At 43.9% G+C, this 18,584-nt stretch overlaps 1 protein-coding gene across 3 annotated transcripts in view; it reads left to right on the top strand.

Annotated features, from left to right (window-relative positions):
- LOC110532201 (FERM domain-containing protein 4A) overlaps nucleotides 1-18,584 on the top strand; it is a 204,184-nt gene that overhangs the window by 39,205 nt on the left and 146,395 nt on the right. For 2 of the 3 annotated variants that reach the window (XM_036975962.1, XM_036975959.1), the window contains exon 1: nucleotides 9,319-9,700. The exons of the other annotated variant lie outside the window; for it this stretch is intronic. In XM_036975962.1, coding sequence (XP_036831857.1) covers nucleotides 9,668-9,700 — 33 coding nt within the window. In that variant the 5' untranslated portion in view covers nucleotides 9,319-9,667. Of the gene's footprint in view, nucleotides 1-9,318; nucleotides 9,701-18,584 lie in introns of those variants that run through there. 3 annotated transcript variants of the gene reach the window in all.

Raw genomic sequence — 18,584 nt, 5'->3', positions numbered from 1 at the left:
CGTCTGATTAATTCAGTTTGAAACAGTTGCATTAATCGAATTCACTCAATAATATAATAGCCACTGTACTAACAGGACACCTGCACTGTTTACCATTGGTCAAGGTGGGGGTTAAAATGCCTGATAATAAACACAACACATTAACCACATTATAACATTGTTCATTGGGTCTACATGAATTAGGTTAAATGCATTAAAAAGTAATTGACCTGTAATTGACCTTCTTGGTGTCTTCATATATTTAGACATAAATAATGTATTTCATACCCCTCGACTTATTCAACATTTTGGTGTGTTACAGCCTCAAGGCCATTTATTACCCCTAATATGTGTGCACATGCATGTGTGTGTGAATGGCTGACAGGTTAACGTTGTGTGTCAGCAGTAAAGTGTGTTAGGGTTTGATGGGGCTGTAAGTCATTCTGCCTCTGTTGACACATACAGATACTGTAGATACACTACATGACCAAAAGTATGTGGACATGGGCTCCTCGAACATCTCATTCCAAAATCATGGGCATTAATATGGAGTTGGTGAACCCTCTGCCATAAGAGCCTCCACCCAAGGGGCCTAGACCGAACCATGAAAAACAGCCCCAGACCATTATTCAACCTCCACCATATTGTACAGTTGGCATTACACAATGTTCTCCTGGCATCCGCCAAACCTAGATTTGTCAGACTGCCAGATGGTGAAGTATGATTCATCACTCCAGAGAACGTGTTTCCACTGCTCCAGAGTCCAATGGCGGTGAACTTTACACCACTCCAGTCGACTCTTGGCATTGCGCATGGTGATCTTAGGTTTGTGTGTGGCTGTTTGGCCATGGAAACCAATTTCATGAAGCTCCCGACTAACAGTTATTGTGCTGACGCTGCTTCCAGAGAAGGTTGGAACTCGGTGGTAAGTTTCTCTTTCAGCTCGGGATTTGATCCAGCATCCTTTCGTTTACTGGCCCAACGCTCTAACCACTAGGCTAACTGCCACCCCACACATGCACCTTTACACATGCATTATTGTGCCTATAGCTTTGCTTATGGCTGTACAATTACATTAATATGCATTTACAGCAGAAATCCAATTTCTAATAAAACTGCCTCTTATATTTATATAAATTACATTTATTTTAAAACCATGTTACTATGCTCATTGCTTCTTGGGATATTTTTCACCATTAAACTGCAATGTTATGTTTGTAACATTGCAGGCAGTGCAACTGCATTGGCTGACTGGAATGACCATTTCACCTGTGTTTTCTCATACTTTATCAGTAAACAGAAGCATGCATGTATAAATACAAATAAATACACACACGCACATTATCAGGCCTAAGATTGTGTGGTATCCATCCCGTCAGGTTTAATAAGTGAGCAGCAGGAAACTGTGGACCCTGGGGTTTATTGAGCCAACATGGCTGACACACACACACACACACGGTCAGGGGTCAGCAGTATAATGAGATGTTAGTAGCAGGTTGTGAAGATTCTCTTCTCACCTTCTCCGCACTGGAACTGCTGCTGCTATAACACAGCTCTTATTCAATTATATACACTACCAATGAGTGTGTGGGAATGGAGGGGTAGGACTGTGTGTGTGTGTGTGTGTGTGTGTGTGTGTGTGTGTGTGTGTGTGTGTGTGTGTGTGTGTGTGTGTGTGTGTGTGTGTGTGTGTGTGTGTGTGTGGTACAGTGCCTTGCGAAAGTATTCGGCCCCCTTGAACTTTGCGACCTTTTGCCACATTTCAGGCTTCAAACATAAAGATATAAAACTGTATTTTTTTGTGAAGAATCAACAACAAGTGGGACACAATCATGAAGTGGAACGACATTTATTGGATATTTCAAACGTTTTTAACAAATCAAAAACTGAAAAATTGGGCGTGCAAAATTATTCAGCCCCCTTAAGTTAATACTTTGTAGCGCCACCTTTTGCTGCGATTACAGCTGTAAGTCGCTTGGGGTATGTCTCTATCAGTTTTGCACATCGAGAGACTGACATTTTTTCCCATTCCTCCTTGCAAAACAGCTCGAGCTCAGTGAGGTTGGATGGAGAGCATTTGTGAACAGCAATTTTCAGTTCTTTCCACGGATTCTCGATTGGATTCAGGTCTGGACTTTGACTTGGCCATTCTAACACCTGGATATGTTTATTTTTGAACCATTCCATTGTAGATTTTGCTTTATGTTTTGGATCATTGTCTTGTTGGAAGACAAATCTCCGTCCCAGTCTCAGGTCTTTTGCAGACTCCATCAGGTTTTCTTCCAGAATGGTCCTGTATTTGGCTCCATCCATCTTCCCATCAATTTTAACCATCTTCCCTGTCCCTGCTGAAGAAAAGCAGGCCCAAACCATGATGCTGCAACCACCATGTTTGACAGTGGGCATGGTGTGTTCAGGGTGATGAGCTGTGTTGCTTTTACGCCAAACATAACGTTTTGCATTGTTGCCAAAAAGTTCAATTTTGGTTTCATCTGACCAGAGCACCTTCTTCCACATGTTTGGTGTGTCTCCCAGGTGGCTTGTGGCAAACTTTAAACAACACTTTTTATGGATATCTTTAAGAAATGGCTTTCTTCTTGCCACTCTTCCATAAAGGCCAGATTTGTGCAATATACGACTGATTGTTGTCCTATGGACAGAGTCTCCCACCTCAGCTGTAGATCTCTGCAGTTCATCCAGAGTGATCATGGGCCTCTTGGCTGCATCTCTGATCAGTCTTCTCCTTGTATGAGCTGAAAGTTTAGAGGGACGGCCAGGTCTTGGTAGATTTGCAGTGGTCTGATACTCCTTCCATTTCAATATTATCGCTTGCACAGTGCTCCTTGGGATGTTTAAAGCTTGGGAAATCTTTTTGTATCCAAATCCGGCTTTAAACTTCTTCACAACAGTATCTCGGACCTGCCTGGTGTGTTCCTTGTTCTTCATGATGCTCTCTGCGATTTTAACGGACCTCTGAGACTATCACAGTGCAGGTGCATTTATACGGAGACTTGATTACACACAGGTGGATTGTATTTATCATCATTAGTCAATTAGGTCAACATTGGATCATTCAGAGATCCTCACTGAACTTCTGGAGAGAGTTTGCTGCACTGAAAGTAAAGGGGCTGAATAATTTTGCACGCCCAATTTTTCAGCTTTTGATTTGTTAAAAAAGTTTGAAATATCCAATAAATGTCGTTCCACATCATGATTGTGTCCCACTTGTTGTTGATTCTTCACAAAAAAATACAGTTTTATATCTTTATGTTTGAAGCCTGAAATGTGGCAAAAGGTCGCAAAGTTCAAGGGGGCCGAATACTTTCGCAAGGCACTGTAATCACATGGTCTGATGGACTAGGTTGGTTGTGTGAATTGGCTAGTCTCTCTGGGTGATTGTGTTGTGGACCGCATAGTAATTATATTCCATGGTGGTGCCTGGCCTGGGAATAATGTGGTCAAATTTGCTTTTCCCCTGAAATCATGTTATTAATATGAATCCAGATTTAAATTAGTCTGCATAATGATATGGTCGTTAGCTTCAAGATAAAGTTATTTACATATTCTAGAAATCTGTGTGTGTGCGTGTGTATGTGTGTGCTTGTAGTCCAGTTACCTGTTGTCGTGTCTCTGACTGATTAAATTATAAGACACGGAACCACGGTTATCTCCCGAATCCACTCTTTTAAAGATCAGAAAATATTTTATATCAATAGTAGTCCATTATTAATCGTCACCTCGATTGGTCTCATTCTGATTGTCGTAAGTACTTGGTTATCTGCCCAAACCCTAGCTAATAAGTTGAATCAGCAATACACAAATTGGCTTAATTATTTATTTACTAAATACCAAAATAATCACACAGAATGACATATATATACACAGGGTAGATCACACATCAATTACTAATCATGTCATGAATCTCAGTTCACTGGTTACGATGGCAACACCCATCCGTAGCACGCGCTCCAGCAGGTGTATCTCACTGATCATCCCTAAAGCCAACACCTCATTTGGCCGCCTTTCGTTCCAGTTCTCTGCTGCCTGTGACTGGAACGAATTGCAAAAATCGCTGAAGTTGGAGACTTTTATCTCCCTCACCAACTTCAAACATCTGCTATCTGAGCAGCTAACCGATCGCTGCAGCTGTACATAGTCTATTGGTAAATAGCCCACCCATTTTCACCTACCTCATCCCCATACTGTTTTTATTTATTTATTTTTATTTTTCTGCTCTTTTGCACACCAATATCTCTACCTGTACATAACCATCTGATCATTTATCACTCCAGTGTTAATCTGCATAATTGTAATTATTTGCCTACCTTCTCATGCCTTTTGCACACAATGTATATATAGACTCCCCTTTTTTCTACTGTGTTATTGACTTGTTAATTGTTTACTCCATGTGTAACTCTGTGTTGTCTGTTCACACTGCTATGCCTTATCTTGGCCAGGTCGCAGTTGTAAATGAGAACTTGTTCTCAACTAGCCTACCTGGTTAAATAAAGGTGAAATAAAATTTTAAAAAATGAAAAGCCCCTATTGGGGTGCTGATTTGCTGCACCCTCGACAACTACTGTGATTATTATTATTAGACCAAGCTGGTCATTTATGAACATTTGCACATCTTGGCCATGTTCTGTTATAATCTCCACCCGGCACAGCCAGAAGAGGACTGGCCACCCCTCGTAGCCTGGTTCCTCTCTAGATTTCTTCCTAGGTTTTTGCCTTTCTAGGGAGTTTTTCCTAGCCACCATGCTTCTACACCTGCATTGCTTGCTGTTTGGGGTTTTAGGCTGTGTTTCTGTATAGCACTTTGAGATTTCAGCTGATGTACAAAGGGCTATATAAATTAATTTGATTTGTTTTTGTGCTAACCTGATATGAGGAAGGGGGTTGGGTTTTAATGAAAGAGCGGGAAGACTGAGGGAAAAAGGGATTGGGTCTACCAGACCTTGAGAAGCTATGCTACCGTCAATACAGAATCTTATGCGTTCTAGTAACCGCCCATTTGGAAAAGGAAAATGGAAGATATAATATTTATTCTGAGCTGCGCTTCGGTAGATGGGTCGAAGATAGAAGACTGGTTTACCCAGCAGAGATCACCATTGTCCTTTGAATAATCTTTCTGGTAGTAGTGTTGTAGAGCGGATACGTTAAAGTACCCTGTCATTCTTCTGAGATTGTCTGTCCTTTCCTAGGCCACGTATGTTTACAGCTGCAGCTGATAACTCGACATCTAGAATGTATCACTTATTTAGTGAATAATCGTTCAAAGTTCATACCAAGTTGCCATAATCAGCTCATGCTGTATTCTGGCTGGTCTAGTCGAAATTCACTATTCCAACGTGGTGATCGTCACCTCCACGTTGAAATGAGCCATTTTAATAAAGGTATGGACACCAGTCCTCACGTCATCAGGAACTAAATGTTAATTTCATTAGGTTGTAGTTGAAATTAGCTTAAATGTATGGACAGCAGTCCTCACGTCATCAGGAACTAAATGTTAATTTCATTAGGTTGTAGTTGAAATTAGCTTAAATGTATGGACAGCAGTCCTCACGTCATCAGGAACTAAATGTTAATTTCGTTAGGTTGTAGTTGAAATTAGCTTAAATGTATGGACAGCAGTCCTCACGTCATCGGGAACTAAATTTGTCTTCTGTCAACGGGCTTTTGATTTGGGGGAGAGAAGGGCATGTTTCATAACCAATGTCTGTTCACTTGAGCGTGGCCACTGAGTGAGCATAGTTTTCTTATGAAAAAAATAAATAATTATCCAATTTAGAAGCTAAAATTAATTGTAATCTTTTCACAAATAAATTGCAGAACAATTCCATGTGAATCTGATAACTAGAATGTCTAGACTTTCAAAGATACAATTTATGTCATCCTATCATGAGATATAATGTCCAACTGATCTGACATCATATTCTTTAAGTACCAACCGACACTTTCAACTGGTTGAGAAAGGGAAATATTGTTTCATTCCTTAACCTTTTGATGTTACCATACTCTCTCTGTGGTAACACAGGGCTTTCCAATAGTCCATGCTGTAGAGGGGAGAGAAACGGGGAAAGGTATTTATGGGGGGGGGGGGGGGGGGGGTCATAAACCTCACCCAACAGGGCAACGTCATGACACTGTTAAGTCTGGAAGTAATTCTGAGCAGCTGAATTCCTTTCTGTAGGTGTCAGGCATGCATGTGCAAACACACAAGCAGAATACTACATCAAGACGTATGACACATAATCCTTATGAGTCAACCCAGGGACATCACAGATGGTCCACAGACGATAGCACCAACCACTCAACGAACCTTGAGAGGGTGGTCAGGTGGAAATGTAGATTGAATTAGAGAAAATTGTGATTGGAAAGATGGAGATTTAAAGAGCAGGAGACTGAGACATGGGGCAAAACAATAAGAAACAATGAGAGAGATAGAAGATACAGAGAGGAAGAGAAGAGAGTGGGCGAGGAAGAGTGAGAGAAAGGGGGTGACAGAGAAAGTGTTCGTAGAATTAATAGGGGAATTGCAGTGGGAGCAGGGGATAAGGGAAATAGGGTATATATATATAGAGAGAGAACACATCCAGTCAATTATCTCTTCTCCATTATCCTTCCATATTGGATTTATACTCTGTATACAACCCTGCTTTACCTCTAGAGGACTGGAGAGACTAGATGAGTCGTTGAATTGGGTTTTTGAGTTATGTACTGTTAAATACGAGGTTTAGAGATGTGTTGAAAGAATGTAGACTTAGTTTTGGATGGGCTTCATTTTGGAGTTATATTTAAGATATATTTTAGGTATATTTTCCTAACTGGTATTGGTGAAATTGAGAATTGATCGTCTCTGTGCGTTGTTGTGCAGGGATGTCTGTGTCATCCAGTCACAGTGGTAAATCGATGGTGTATCAGCGTCGCAGTAAATTGCCTGGTTGTCGGCACGAATCAATTACTAGTCCCGCAGTCACCAGTGGTAATTGTAGAGGTAGAGATGCAGACACTCCCACATGGACATACCACGCAAGCACACACACACACACACGCACGCACGCACGCACGCACGCACGCACGCACGCACGCACGCACGCACGCACGCACGCACACACACACACACACACACACACACACACACACACACACACACACACACACACACACACACACACACACACACACACACACACACACACACACACACACACACACACAGAGACACACAGAGAGAGACAGACATACATTACTTCATCCCACTCCTGGACACCTGGCATAGCTAGCTCTACATTACTACTAATATCAGTTAGTGACATAATGTTAAATCCATACAGTCATGAATGACAGGGTGTAGGTTAATTTCAGATCACAATGTGTTATTAATTGATATCTAGGCTATAGTAAGGACATACTTTAACCTTGAGTTAAATAGCACAGTGTGATACTAATGGCTATACCTCTGTGGTAATTCATTTTGGTGTGTGTGTGTGTGTGGGTGGGTACGTGTGTTAATGAGAGGATCTTCTATGGTAATTCCAGAGGGTTTAATTGAATTCCTAGTGCTGTAACTAGGTCAGAGAGAATACAGGCCAAAGACATCCTGCAAATTCATCTCCTTATACTCTTTAGTACTACGGGACTGTCTCTCATGATCTCATCACTGTCATGTTGGAGCTAGTACAGGTATTGAACAGCAGTAGTGTGGTTAGAGGGTGAGCACACTATTGAGGTTAGCAGATTACAGGTCCTAAATAGTGTCCTAACATTAGGATTTGCTTCTGTAATGGCACATTAGGACTGATCCTATCTTTGACACTTGAAATAAATAAGATAGGAGTGGCACTTAGCATGTTGTTCAGTACTGTGGTCCCTGATTCAGAGGTTGTCTCTTCTAATGGTCTCAGTTGTTCGCTCTCTCTCGTCGGTGACGAATGCTGTTGCCATGGTAACACCGAGATGCCGCTCGGAGAGCAGAGGTGAGGCTTCACCCTGTTGGTCCATTCTACAGACACGCACATGCACGGACACACATACTCAAACACACACACACACACTCACGTACACACTCTCCATTAAGCACCCACTCATGATATCCAGGACAGAGCTGGGTGGCTGGTTGGCTGGTTATAGTGATTTCCTCAGTGTATAACTTAAAAGGGGTATACAGTATTTTATATTGACTGATTCCATAATACCTTGCAAATGGCCAGGTTCCGTTAGCACTTCTGCCACAAACTACATAGCTAGGGGTCTATGGGGAGGCTAGATATTTATGCTCAAGTTATAAGTAAGCCATTTTGCTTTATTGTTGTTAGTTGTGGCGTGTAGATGATTGTACATTGCTGGCAAATAGCCGGCTATAAAATTAGGAATCAACTATCTTTTCACATAGACATTAGCATAACTTAAGCTAGTAAGCTAGCTGTCAAGCTTGGCTGAACCCCCAAAACCCTTTAAAATAAAGGGAGGCGCTGGTGGCACATTTGTGTGTGTGCCACGTATGGTTGGAAGTCAAGGGATTAAAAATACATATTTTTAAATTCAGTAGGTAGGTGGCATTTTGATCTGTGAGATTGCTAGTTTTGTGCAATTCCCAGCAGAACTCCGGAATGGAATGCCCCTATAATGTAAGGATGCATTTCATGTTGGTGCATCCCTAGGGTATATGCCCGTGTGTGTGCGTGTGTGTGAATCACCCCCAATATTGTAAGAGAATAGAGGTAGATCAGGTTGCTAGGCATTTAGGAGCTTCTATTGTCTGGTGGAACAATCAAGCCCTGGAGAAGACACCCCTTGAACCTTACACACACACACTCAATCACACACACACACACCATGACCCCAGCCAAGGGTCAGAGCGGGAGAGAACGAGGGAGGCAAGGGTAGCAATAGGGAGATAGAAATTAGTAGGAGGGAAAAGGGCAAGAGAACAAGAGAGTGAGAGAGGGAGGGAGGGGTGAGAGAGAAAGACAGAGAGACAGAGAGAGAGAGAAAGACAGAGAGACATAGAGAGAGAGAGAAAGACAGAGAGACATAGAGAGAGAGAGAAAGACAGATAGACAGATAGAGAGAGAAAGACAGAGAGACATAGAGAGACAGAGAGAGAGAGAAAGACAGAGAGACATAGAGAGAGAGAGAAAGACAGAGAGACAGAGAGAGAGAGAAAGACAGATAGACAGATAGAGAGAGAAAGACAGAGAGACATAGAGAGACAGAGAGAGAGAGAAAGACAGAGAGACATAGAGAGAGAGAGAAAGACAGAGAGACATAGAGAGAGAGAGAGAGAAAGACAGAGAGACAGAGAGAGAGAGAAAGACAGAGAGACAGAGAGAGAGAGAAAGACAGAGAGACAGAGAGAGAGAGAAAGACAGAGAGACATAGAGAGACAGAGAAAGAGAGACATAGAGAGAGAGATCTTACACGTCACTGCACACAGAAGCTGCTGTGAAGAGCGACACACAGCGAGTTTGTCCTTTCCTCCTATGCGCCCCTCTGTGTCTGTGTGCGCGTGCGCGCCAGCGAGAGAGGACTCACACTCTTCTCCCAGTCTCCTCTGGTCTCGGGTCGAATCGAGAGCGTTGTAGTGGAAATACTGGGAATGATGAGGATGAGACATCATCCCTAACAACGTTCCTAAAAGGATCTATACATCTGGAATATAATATACTGACTACCAGGATCTGACATGGAAGGACTGCTCTCTCCCATGAGGACCAGGGTAGGTGTGTGTGTGTGTGTGTGTGTGTGTGTGTGTGTGTGTGTGTGTGTGTGTGTGTGTGTGTGTGTGTGTGTGTGTGCGTGCGTGCGTGCGTGCGTGCGTGTGCGCGCGCGTGCGTGTTAGTTACCCGGGCTAATTTTACTAAATCAAAGCAAATCAGATGTTATTGGTAGAGTACACATATTTGCAGATGCTATCGTAGGTGCAGCAAAATGCTTATGTTTCTAGCTCCAACAGTGCTGTAATACCTACCAATACAGACAAATCCCCAAAACAAAAGTCACGAATAACTATATATATGCTGTATAAAGTATATATATTTTTACCCACTCTATATGTACAATACCAGTCAAAGGTTTGGACACACCTACTCATTCAAGTTTTTTTTTTTTTTTTTTTTTTACTATGTTCTACATTGTAGAATAGTAGTGAAGACATCAAAACTATGAAATAACACATATGGAATCATGTAGTAACCAAAATAGTGTTAAACAAATCAAAATATAGTTTATATTTGAAATTCTTCAAAGTAGCCACCCTTTGCCTTGATGACAGCTTTGCACACTCTTGGCATTCTCTCAACTAGCTTCATGAGGTAGTCACCTAGAATGCATTTCAATTAACAAGTGGGACTTGTTAAAAGTTAATTTGTGGAATTTCATTCCTTCTTAATGCATTTGAACCAATCAGTTGTGACAACGTAGGGGTGGTATATAAAAGATAGCCCAATTTAGTAAAAGACCAAGTTCTCATTGTGGCAAGAACAGTGAGTAAAAATGTAAACGTGATTAAAGTGACCAGTGTTCAATGACTATACACATGGGGCAGCAGTCTCTAAGGGGTAGGGTAGAGTACCAGGTGGTAGCAGGCTTTAACTATTTAACAGTCTGATGATGTGAAGATAGAAGCTGTTTCTCAGTCTCTCAGTCCCAGCCTTGATGTACCTGTACCGTCGCCACCTTGTAGATGGTAGCGGGGTAAACAAGCGTGTGGTTCTGGTGGCTGAGGTCCTTGATGATCTTCTTTGCCTTCCTGTGACACTGTGTGCTGTAGATACCCTAGAGGGCATGGGCCTAACCACACCACCCTCTGGAGAGTACTGCGGTTGTGCACGATGCAATTGCTGTGCCAGGCAGTGATACAGCCCGACAGGATGCTCTCGATGGTGCATCTGCAGAAGTTTTTGTGGGAGTTAGGGGCCAAGCCGAATTTCTTCAGCCTCCTGAGGTTGCCCTTTCACCACACTGTCTGTGTTAATGTACCATTTCAGGTTGAATGTTTTCACCCTCTTCACTGTGACCCCGTCGATGTGGATGTGGGCGTGCTCTCTCTGCTGAAGTCCACGATCAGCTCCTTCATTTTGTTGAAGTTGAAGGAGAGAATATTTTCCTGGCACCACTCCGCACCACTATGGTGATGATGAACTTGGAAATTTTGTTTACAGGGTTTGGTTGCCTTAACAATTTGGGTTCTCATGCTGCTGTCACCGTGGTGATGATGGAAGTCAGAGGGAAAGTTAATGATTGCCGCCGTTGCTAGGGGCGATGGGCAGAATGTTGAAGAGAGGAGTCATACTGCTGTGAGAATTCAGGTTTACATGCTGTGTGTGTGTGTTTCAATCATAGCAGTTCCTATCTCTCTACTGTTCCATTTCTTCCATACAGAGTCTCTCTACTGTTCCATTTGTTCCATACAGAGTCTCTCTATTGTTCCATTTGTTCCATACAGTCTCTCTACTGTTCCATTTGTTTCATACAGAGTCTCTCTACTGTTCCATTTGTTCCATGCAAAGTGAGAGAGGGAGATAGATTAAAATAAAGATAGAGGGTGTGTATGTGTTTTATTATCAGTGAACCAATATGCTTTGCATATAGCATAACCTACCAGGTCTCACAATCTCCTGTCAGAATTAGACGTTCATCCATGTTTCTAAAAAACGCTGTAAGGCACTGCATTGCAGTGTGACTGCATTGCTGAGGTGTCACTACAGCCTTGGGTTCGATCCCAGGCTGTGTCACATGACCGGGAGACCCATGCGGCGGTGTAGAATTGTCCCAGCATTGTCCGGGTTAGGGGAGGGTTTGACCAGCCGGGATTTACTTGTCTCGGGATTTACTTGTCTCATTGTGGCTGGCCGGGCATCTGCAAGCTGACCTCGGTCGTCAGTTGGATGGTGTTTCCTCCGACACATTGGTGCAAACAGTGTGTCAAGAAGCAGTGCGGCTTGGCAGGGTCGTGTTTCGGAGGACACACGGCTCTCGACCTTTGCCTCTCCCAAGTCCGTAGGGGAGTTGCAGGGATGAGACAAGATCATAACTACCTACTGGATATGGGGAGAAAAAGGGGGTAAAAAATATATACATAAAACGTTTAATTTTGAACGGTTAAGGTTTGGGATTGGCTTAAAACACAAATCTCCAAAAACAACTTTGGATCGCTGGATTTGAACTTGCAACCTTCAGAATCAAAGGCAGACGGTTACACCAATTCACCATCCACAATGTCCTAGCAAAACTGAAACCTACTTGAAGGTAACAGCGCTCACTGTTGCCCTTAGTGCCCAGTTTCCACTTCATCTCCCGACGTACTCAGACATGGATGGATGTGGAATACTGACTTGTATCACAGGTAACCTGGCTGAGCATAACATTTGTAGATACCCTGTGTATGTATGAGTGTGGTGTGAGTAAACATCATAGTATACAATAGAGATGGGGAAGGGCAGTGCTGTATATGTTGTTGCTGCTGCTGCTATGACCAGATAAAATAGCATTCTACTATTATCATCAGGGATGGGAGGTGAAATGTTGCTCTCTGTTTGTCCGTTACAGTGCAGTGGTGATTAATGTCCATTGTTCAGTAAGATATGCACTGAATAGTCCTCTCTCTCTCACCCCCCCCCCCCCCCCCCCCCCCCCCACACACACACACACACACACACAAAATCCCAGTTATACAGTGGGCTGAAGGACTGTGTAGTTCTAATATCTCCTGGGAGTGGAGAGTTGGTAATTTAGACAGAATCCCCCTTCCCTTCACATCTCTACAGCCTTCTCTCCCTCCCCTCACCCCCTCTCTCCCTCCCCTCACCCCTCTCTCCCCTGTGCCCCCCCCCCCACACACATATACACACACACACCACCCCTCTACTCTCCAATATGTTAACAGTGTTCCCCAGCCACACAGAGTGGTGAAGGTGTAAATCCAAGCTGTTGGCTATAAACTGTTGAGTGTGTAACAAAGTCAAGCTGGTTGCAGCATGTTGTCTCTTGCTTGAAAACCTCAGAACATCAAGTGAGGACAAATATTATTTTCATGGACTTCTTAGACTATAAAATGAACACAGTGAGCACAGTGAGTTCCAACCCCATGTACGCACATCTCTGTGTGTGTGTGTGTGTGTGTGTGTGTGTGTGTGTGTGTGTGTGTGTGTGTGTGTGTGTGTGTGTGTGTGTGTGTGTGTGTGTGTGTGTGTGTGTGTGTGTGTGTGTGTGTGTGTGTGTGTGTGCATGCGTGTGCGTGTGTGTGTGTGGTAGAGTGAGTCTGATCTAATCCTCTCCACTCAACATGTTCACACTTAAATTCACGACCAGTGAGTTACAAACCAATTTTGAAGGGGTTTGTCCAATCAGGGTTTTCACACACTGTAACACTCGTCCCCCTCTCCTCTCATCTCATTCCCCTTTATTCTCCTCCATCAATCCCCCTACATCAATGGTTCCAGACTGTCTCTCTCTCTCTCTACCCGCTCTCTCCCTTTCTCTCATTCTCTCTCTCTCACTCACTCTTTCTGTTTTGGCAGTCCATCTGATCTCTGTAATAGGTTTTTCCAGATCTTTCTGTGATCTGAGCCAAGTGGAGAGTTATTGGGTGGCTAGGAGGGCTAGGAGTGGTTTGGGGGATAACATTGGCCAGAGAGACTTGGCACATAGTCAACCGTAGCCGTCTGTCTTTGTGTGTGCCACCCCCTCCACCCAGCCCTAATGTATCAGTGCCATCTCCATATCAATCCCAGCCATGCCAAGCCAAACCAAACAGCCAAGGGGAGTTCCATGGATTTCATTGACTAGAGTGTCAGACATAATGACAGTTGTCTGCTAAAAGAAGGTCAGTGTTTCAAACAGTATACTGTACATTTGAATGGGTTTGTGTCAGGTTACTCACATATGAACACATGGAAAGAGAGTCTTTCCAATTCTGATTGGTACACTTCAACTCGATATATGTTACTTTAAACACTAAACGGTGTTAAAGAGACTGGTGGGAGTTGGGGTTGGTAGAGAGAGTAGAGACAGTATAGCCATTCCCAAGCCTAAAGGGTTGCACACTGAATGGATCTCCCATTCTTCTACCGATCGTTCAGCGCTGTTGACGTCTGACTGCAGACATGTAAAATTGATTTGCACTCGGTTCGCAAGTACTCTTGACAGGCAAACGCTATCGGTGTGTTCGAGCCTATAGAGCTAAACTCTTTCTGAGACCGCAATTACCAGTGGCACTGTTATCTCTCTCCTTTTTCTTTCTCTCACTTTGTCTATCATGTCTCCCAATCTCTGATTTCTGTTCCCTTGATTATTTTTCTCTCTCCCTTTCTCTCTCCCTCCTTCTATCTCACTCTACCTCTCTCTCTTTTGTACATTCAATAGCCATGGTAGTAATTATGGTCAGTCAAGCATAACATTTGAATAAAACAAGCATCACTGGACTGTACTTGCATGCCTCTTTGTCTAGTTATATAGCTATGCAGAGATAAGAATGTCACACACAAACACAAACACACACACCATCTCTGTCCCTTGTGGTATCATCAGTAGTGTGTAATGTATGCATGTAGGTCAGTAGAATAGTACGAAACGCAACAGCTTACTAGTCCTTACTAAAGAGAACGTGTGTGTGTGTGTGTGTGTGTGTGTGTGTGTGTGTGTGTGTGTGTGTGTGTGTGTGTGTGTGTGTGTGTGTGTGTGTGAACATGTACTGTATGTGTATCTGGTGTCCAGCTGTCTGTGTTTATACTAACAGATTGAGCCATTATAGGAACGGCCAAGGGCTGGAAGACACACGCATGCATGGACGGACGCACACACACACACACACACACACACACACACACACACACACACACACACACACACACACACACACACACACACACACACACACACACACACACACACACACACACACACACACACACAGCCTCCAGCAGTCAAAATGACTTTCCTAGGCAGCCCATATAGCAGGCTGGCCTCAAGCATCATGTTTATTGCGCCCCCCCTACTCTCTCCCTCTCGCCTCCTCTTTTCTCACTCCTATCCTCCTCCCTATCTCCATCCCTCTCCTCATCCCCCTCCCTCTCTTCCTCCATCCCTCCACCTGGTTCATTAGAGGGCAGACAGCAGTCAGGATGGTTCAGGTTAAAAGAAGAGAAGGAAGAGAACAGAGAGAGAAAATGAGGTGAAAGAAGAATAGAGAGGGAGGTGGTCAGGCCAGGACCCCATAGAGCTGCCTGCCTCGCTGCCTGCTTGAATATAATTAAGAGAGAAAGGCGTATCTAGAGAGGTCTGGCCTTACAAGAGAGGTGAGAGGTGGACTCCCTCGACAAACACACACACACACAGACACACACACACAGACACACACACACACACACACACACACACACACACACACACACACACACACTGGCAGCAGGTAAAGGCTAGAGCGGACAGAGAGCAAATGACAGGCGGCCATATTGAAGGCAGAGCCAGGATACTCTGTCTCCCAGCTGTCACTACTGCTCTCAGACAGACCAGGGGGGATTGGCAGGTGGGGGCGGTCATCTATGATCTAATTTGTTATTATGTTTTAGGGTCTGGGGCAGGGACAGACATCTCTGGTCCTAGGGGGCCTTGGTGTCTGCTGGTTTTTCTTCCTTTCAAATCAGCATTTGATTTAGAATTATTTTAGGGAACCAAGTGCCAGGCAAAAGAGAGAACCAGCAGATAGTCATGTGGTGGTGATGTCAGTGAGCTGTAGGAGGCCATGTAGACTGACTGACCCTCTGTACCTGTTTGATGCTGCCACTATGTGTCTCTGATCTGTCCTGGGCCTGTTATTGAAACAGTATGGCACTGCAGGTTGCACAAGCAAACAATCTCTGATCTCTACTGGGCTTGTGTGTGCCACAGAACAACAGAATGAGTGAACCAATGAAAAACATAATGTTAGAGGTTGTCATGGAAACACAGTGACCTAATTTTCTGCTTCATTGGCTGCCATCAGTTCTAGGGCTTTATATTATTTTCAGTGAGTGTGTATGTGTGTGTGTTGTGTGTGGGGGGGGGTCAGGTTGTGTGGGGGGTAGGGTTGGTGGGGGAAGCTGGGGGAAATGATTTAAAGTCCTCCCTTGGCATGCATCTGGACGATGCATAAATACACACACACGGTTGTAACAAGTAGTGGATTAGTGTTGTCACCGGTGGGTCACCTCTCCAATAGAGCAGGTGTCACACACCACCCTGTCTCACGATCTACATAGCCTGGACAGGCTATTACTTACACACACACACACCCACACACGCACACACACACGCACACACACGCACGTGCACACGCACGCACGCATGCACGCACACACACACACGCACACACACACGCACACACACGCACACACACACCTGCAGAAAGAGAATTATACCTTGCATAGGAAAGCAGCTTATCTCTCCCACTCACCTCATTTTCTGTTCATCCCTTATCTTCTTTCTTCAACCCCTTTTGACTCAATCCTCTCTTCTCTTCCTCCCATTACCCATCCTTTCCTACCTCCACTCAACCTTCCACCAATCACCCATTCTCATCCTCCCTGTCTCCATACCTTCCTCATCAAATCTTCAACTCTCTCTCTGCCTTCCTGTCCGTCACCCTCTCTCATCGCTCTCCTCACAACGTCTCCCATTACTCTATTCCTCCCTCACCCCATCACCCATCCCTCTACTCTCTTTCACCCTCATGAAATCCTCTCCTCTACCTCTCTCCTCCCTCCCCCTTTCCCCTACAGCTCTTCAACTCTTCACTCTGTATCTATGCCTCGTGAAATTTGATTGGTTGACCCCTAGCTGGTCTGGTGTCAGCACTGTCCTGGGGCCAGTGGAAGAGAGAGGTGTAGGTATGATGGGGGGGGGGGGGGGGGGGGGGGGGGGGGGGGGCGGGGGGTTAGACACATCAGGGGGCCCCATGGCTATGAATCCATACATTTCACCATCTGTCTGCCCATGCAGAGATGGTAGCATCTCCAAGAAAATGAAGGGATTGTTAGAATTCTAACTGCAGATCAACGTTATTTTAGGTTATTTTTCTTCCGAGCAGACACTGTTAAATATAACACATTTGAAGTACTTGGAATATCTCCGAACAGTTTTAAGAGGCATAACAGTTGATCATTCTTTTGTGGTCCATTTTCCTTTGATCTTTGCATCTGGTGACACTGCCCTGACACAGGGGAAAGGCAGCAAGAGCAATAAGATACATTTTTTGCTAGGGGGTTGCTAAACGTGCATGTAAGTATCAGTTGATTTGCGCATCAGAGAATAACATTTCTCTGGTTTGGACAATGTTGATGTAGTGAGATCAAGTTGGTTACATGCACGTACACACACACAAAGTAGTGTATTTGCAGTGCACCTTTTCCTCTCTCAGTGTTCAGTTATTGTAATCCTGTGTGTGTGTGATATTAGCATACACTGCATTTGCAGCTGCAGTTTTTATGCTTAAGTGCACAAATGACTAATTCATGATTTACATACACTGCTGCCCAAGGGTACAAAGGAGAAATTGAGCTCACACAGATCCTGAACAGTTCTCTCTCACTCACTCACGCACGCACGCACTCACGCACGCACACACGCACACACACACACACACACACACACACACACACACACATGCACACACCCTACCACTACCCTCTACGTTTACCCATACATCTACACACATCTGTGAGAGCTGCACAACTACACATCAGACAGATGGACATACAGTTGAATTCGGAAGTTTACATACACTTAGGTTGGAGTCATTAAAACTAGTTTTTCAACCACTCCACAAATTTCTTTTGAACAAATTATAGTTTTGGCAAGTCAGTTAGGACATCTACTTTGTGCATGACACAAGTCATTTTTCCAACAATTGTTTACAGACAGATTATTTCACTTATAATTCACTGTATCACAATTCCAGTGGGTCAGAAGTTTACATACACTAAGTTGTTAACTGTGCCTTTAAACAGCTTGGAAAACTCTAGAAAATAATGTCATGGCTTTAGAAGCTTCTGATAGGCTAATTGACATAATGTGAGTCAAATGGAGGTGTACCTGTGGATGTATTTCAAGGCCTACCTTCAAACTCAGTGCCTCTTTACTTGACATCATGGAAAAATATAAAGAAATCAGCCAAGACCTCAGGAAAAAAAAACTGTAGACCTCCACAAGTCTGGTTCATCCTTGTGAAAAATTTCCAAACGCCTGAAGGTACCACGTTCATCTGTACAAACAATAGTACACAAGTATCAACACCATGGGACCATGCAGCCGTCATACCGCTCAGGAAGGAGACACGTTCTGTCTCCTAGAGATGAATGTACTTTGGTGCAAAAATGCAAATCAATCCCAGAACAACAGCAAAGGACCTTGTGAAGATGCTGGAGGAAACAGATACAAAAGTATCCATATCCACTGTAAAATGAGTCCTATATCGACATAACCTGAAAGGCCGCTCAGCAAGGAAGAAGCCACTTCTCTAAAACCACCATAAAAAAAGCCAGACTACGGTTTGCAACTGCACATGGGGACAAAGATCATATTTTTTGAGGGCAGACATAGACAGTAGCGGTCAGGCCTAAACAGTA

This window comes from Oncorhynchus mykiss, chromosome 1 (genome assembly GCF_013265735.2).
Source record: "Oncorhynchus mykiss isolate Arlee chromosome 1, USDA_OmykA_1.1, whole genome shotgun sequence".
In the NCBI taxonomy this organism is placed as follows: Eukaryota; Metazoa; Chordata; class Actinopteri; order Salmoniformes; family Salmonidae; genus Oncorhynchus; species Oncorhynchus mykiss.
Note: the sequence above shows the minus strand (reverse complement) of the source record. Positions and strands in the feature narration are given on the sequence as shown.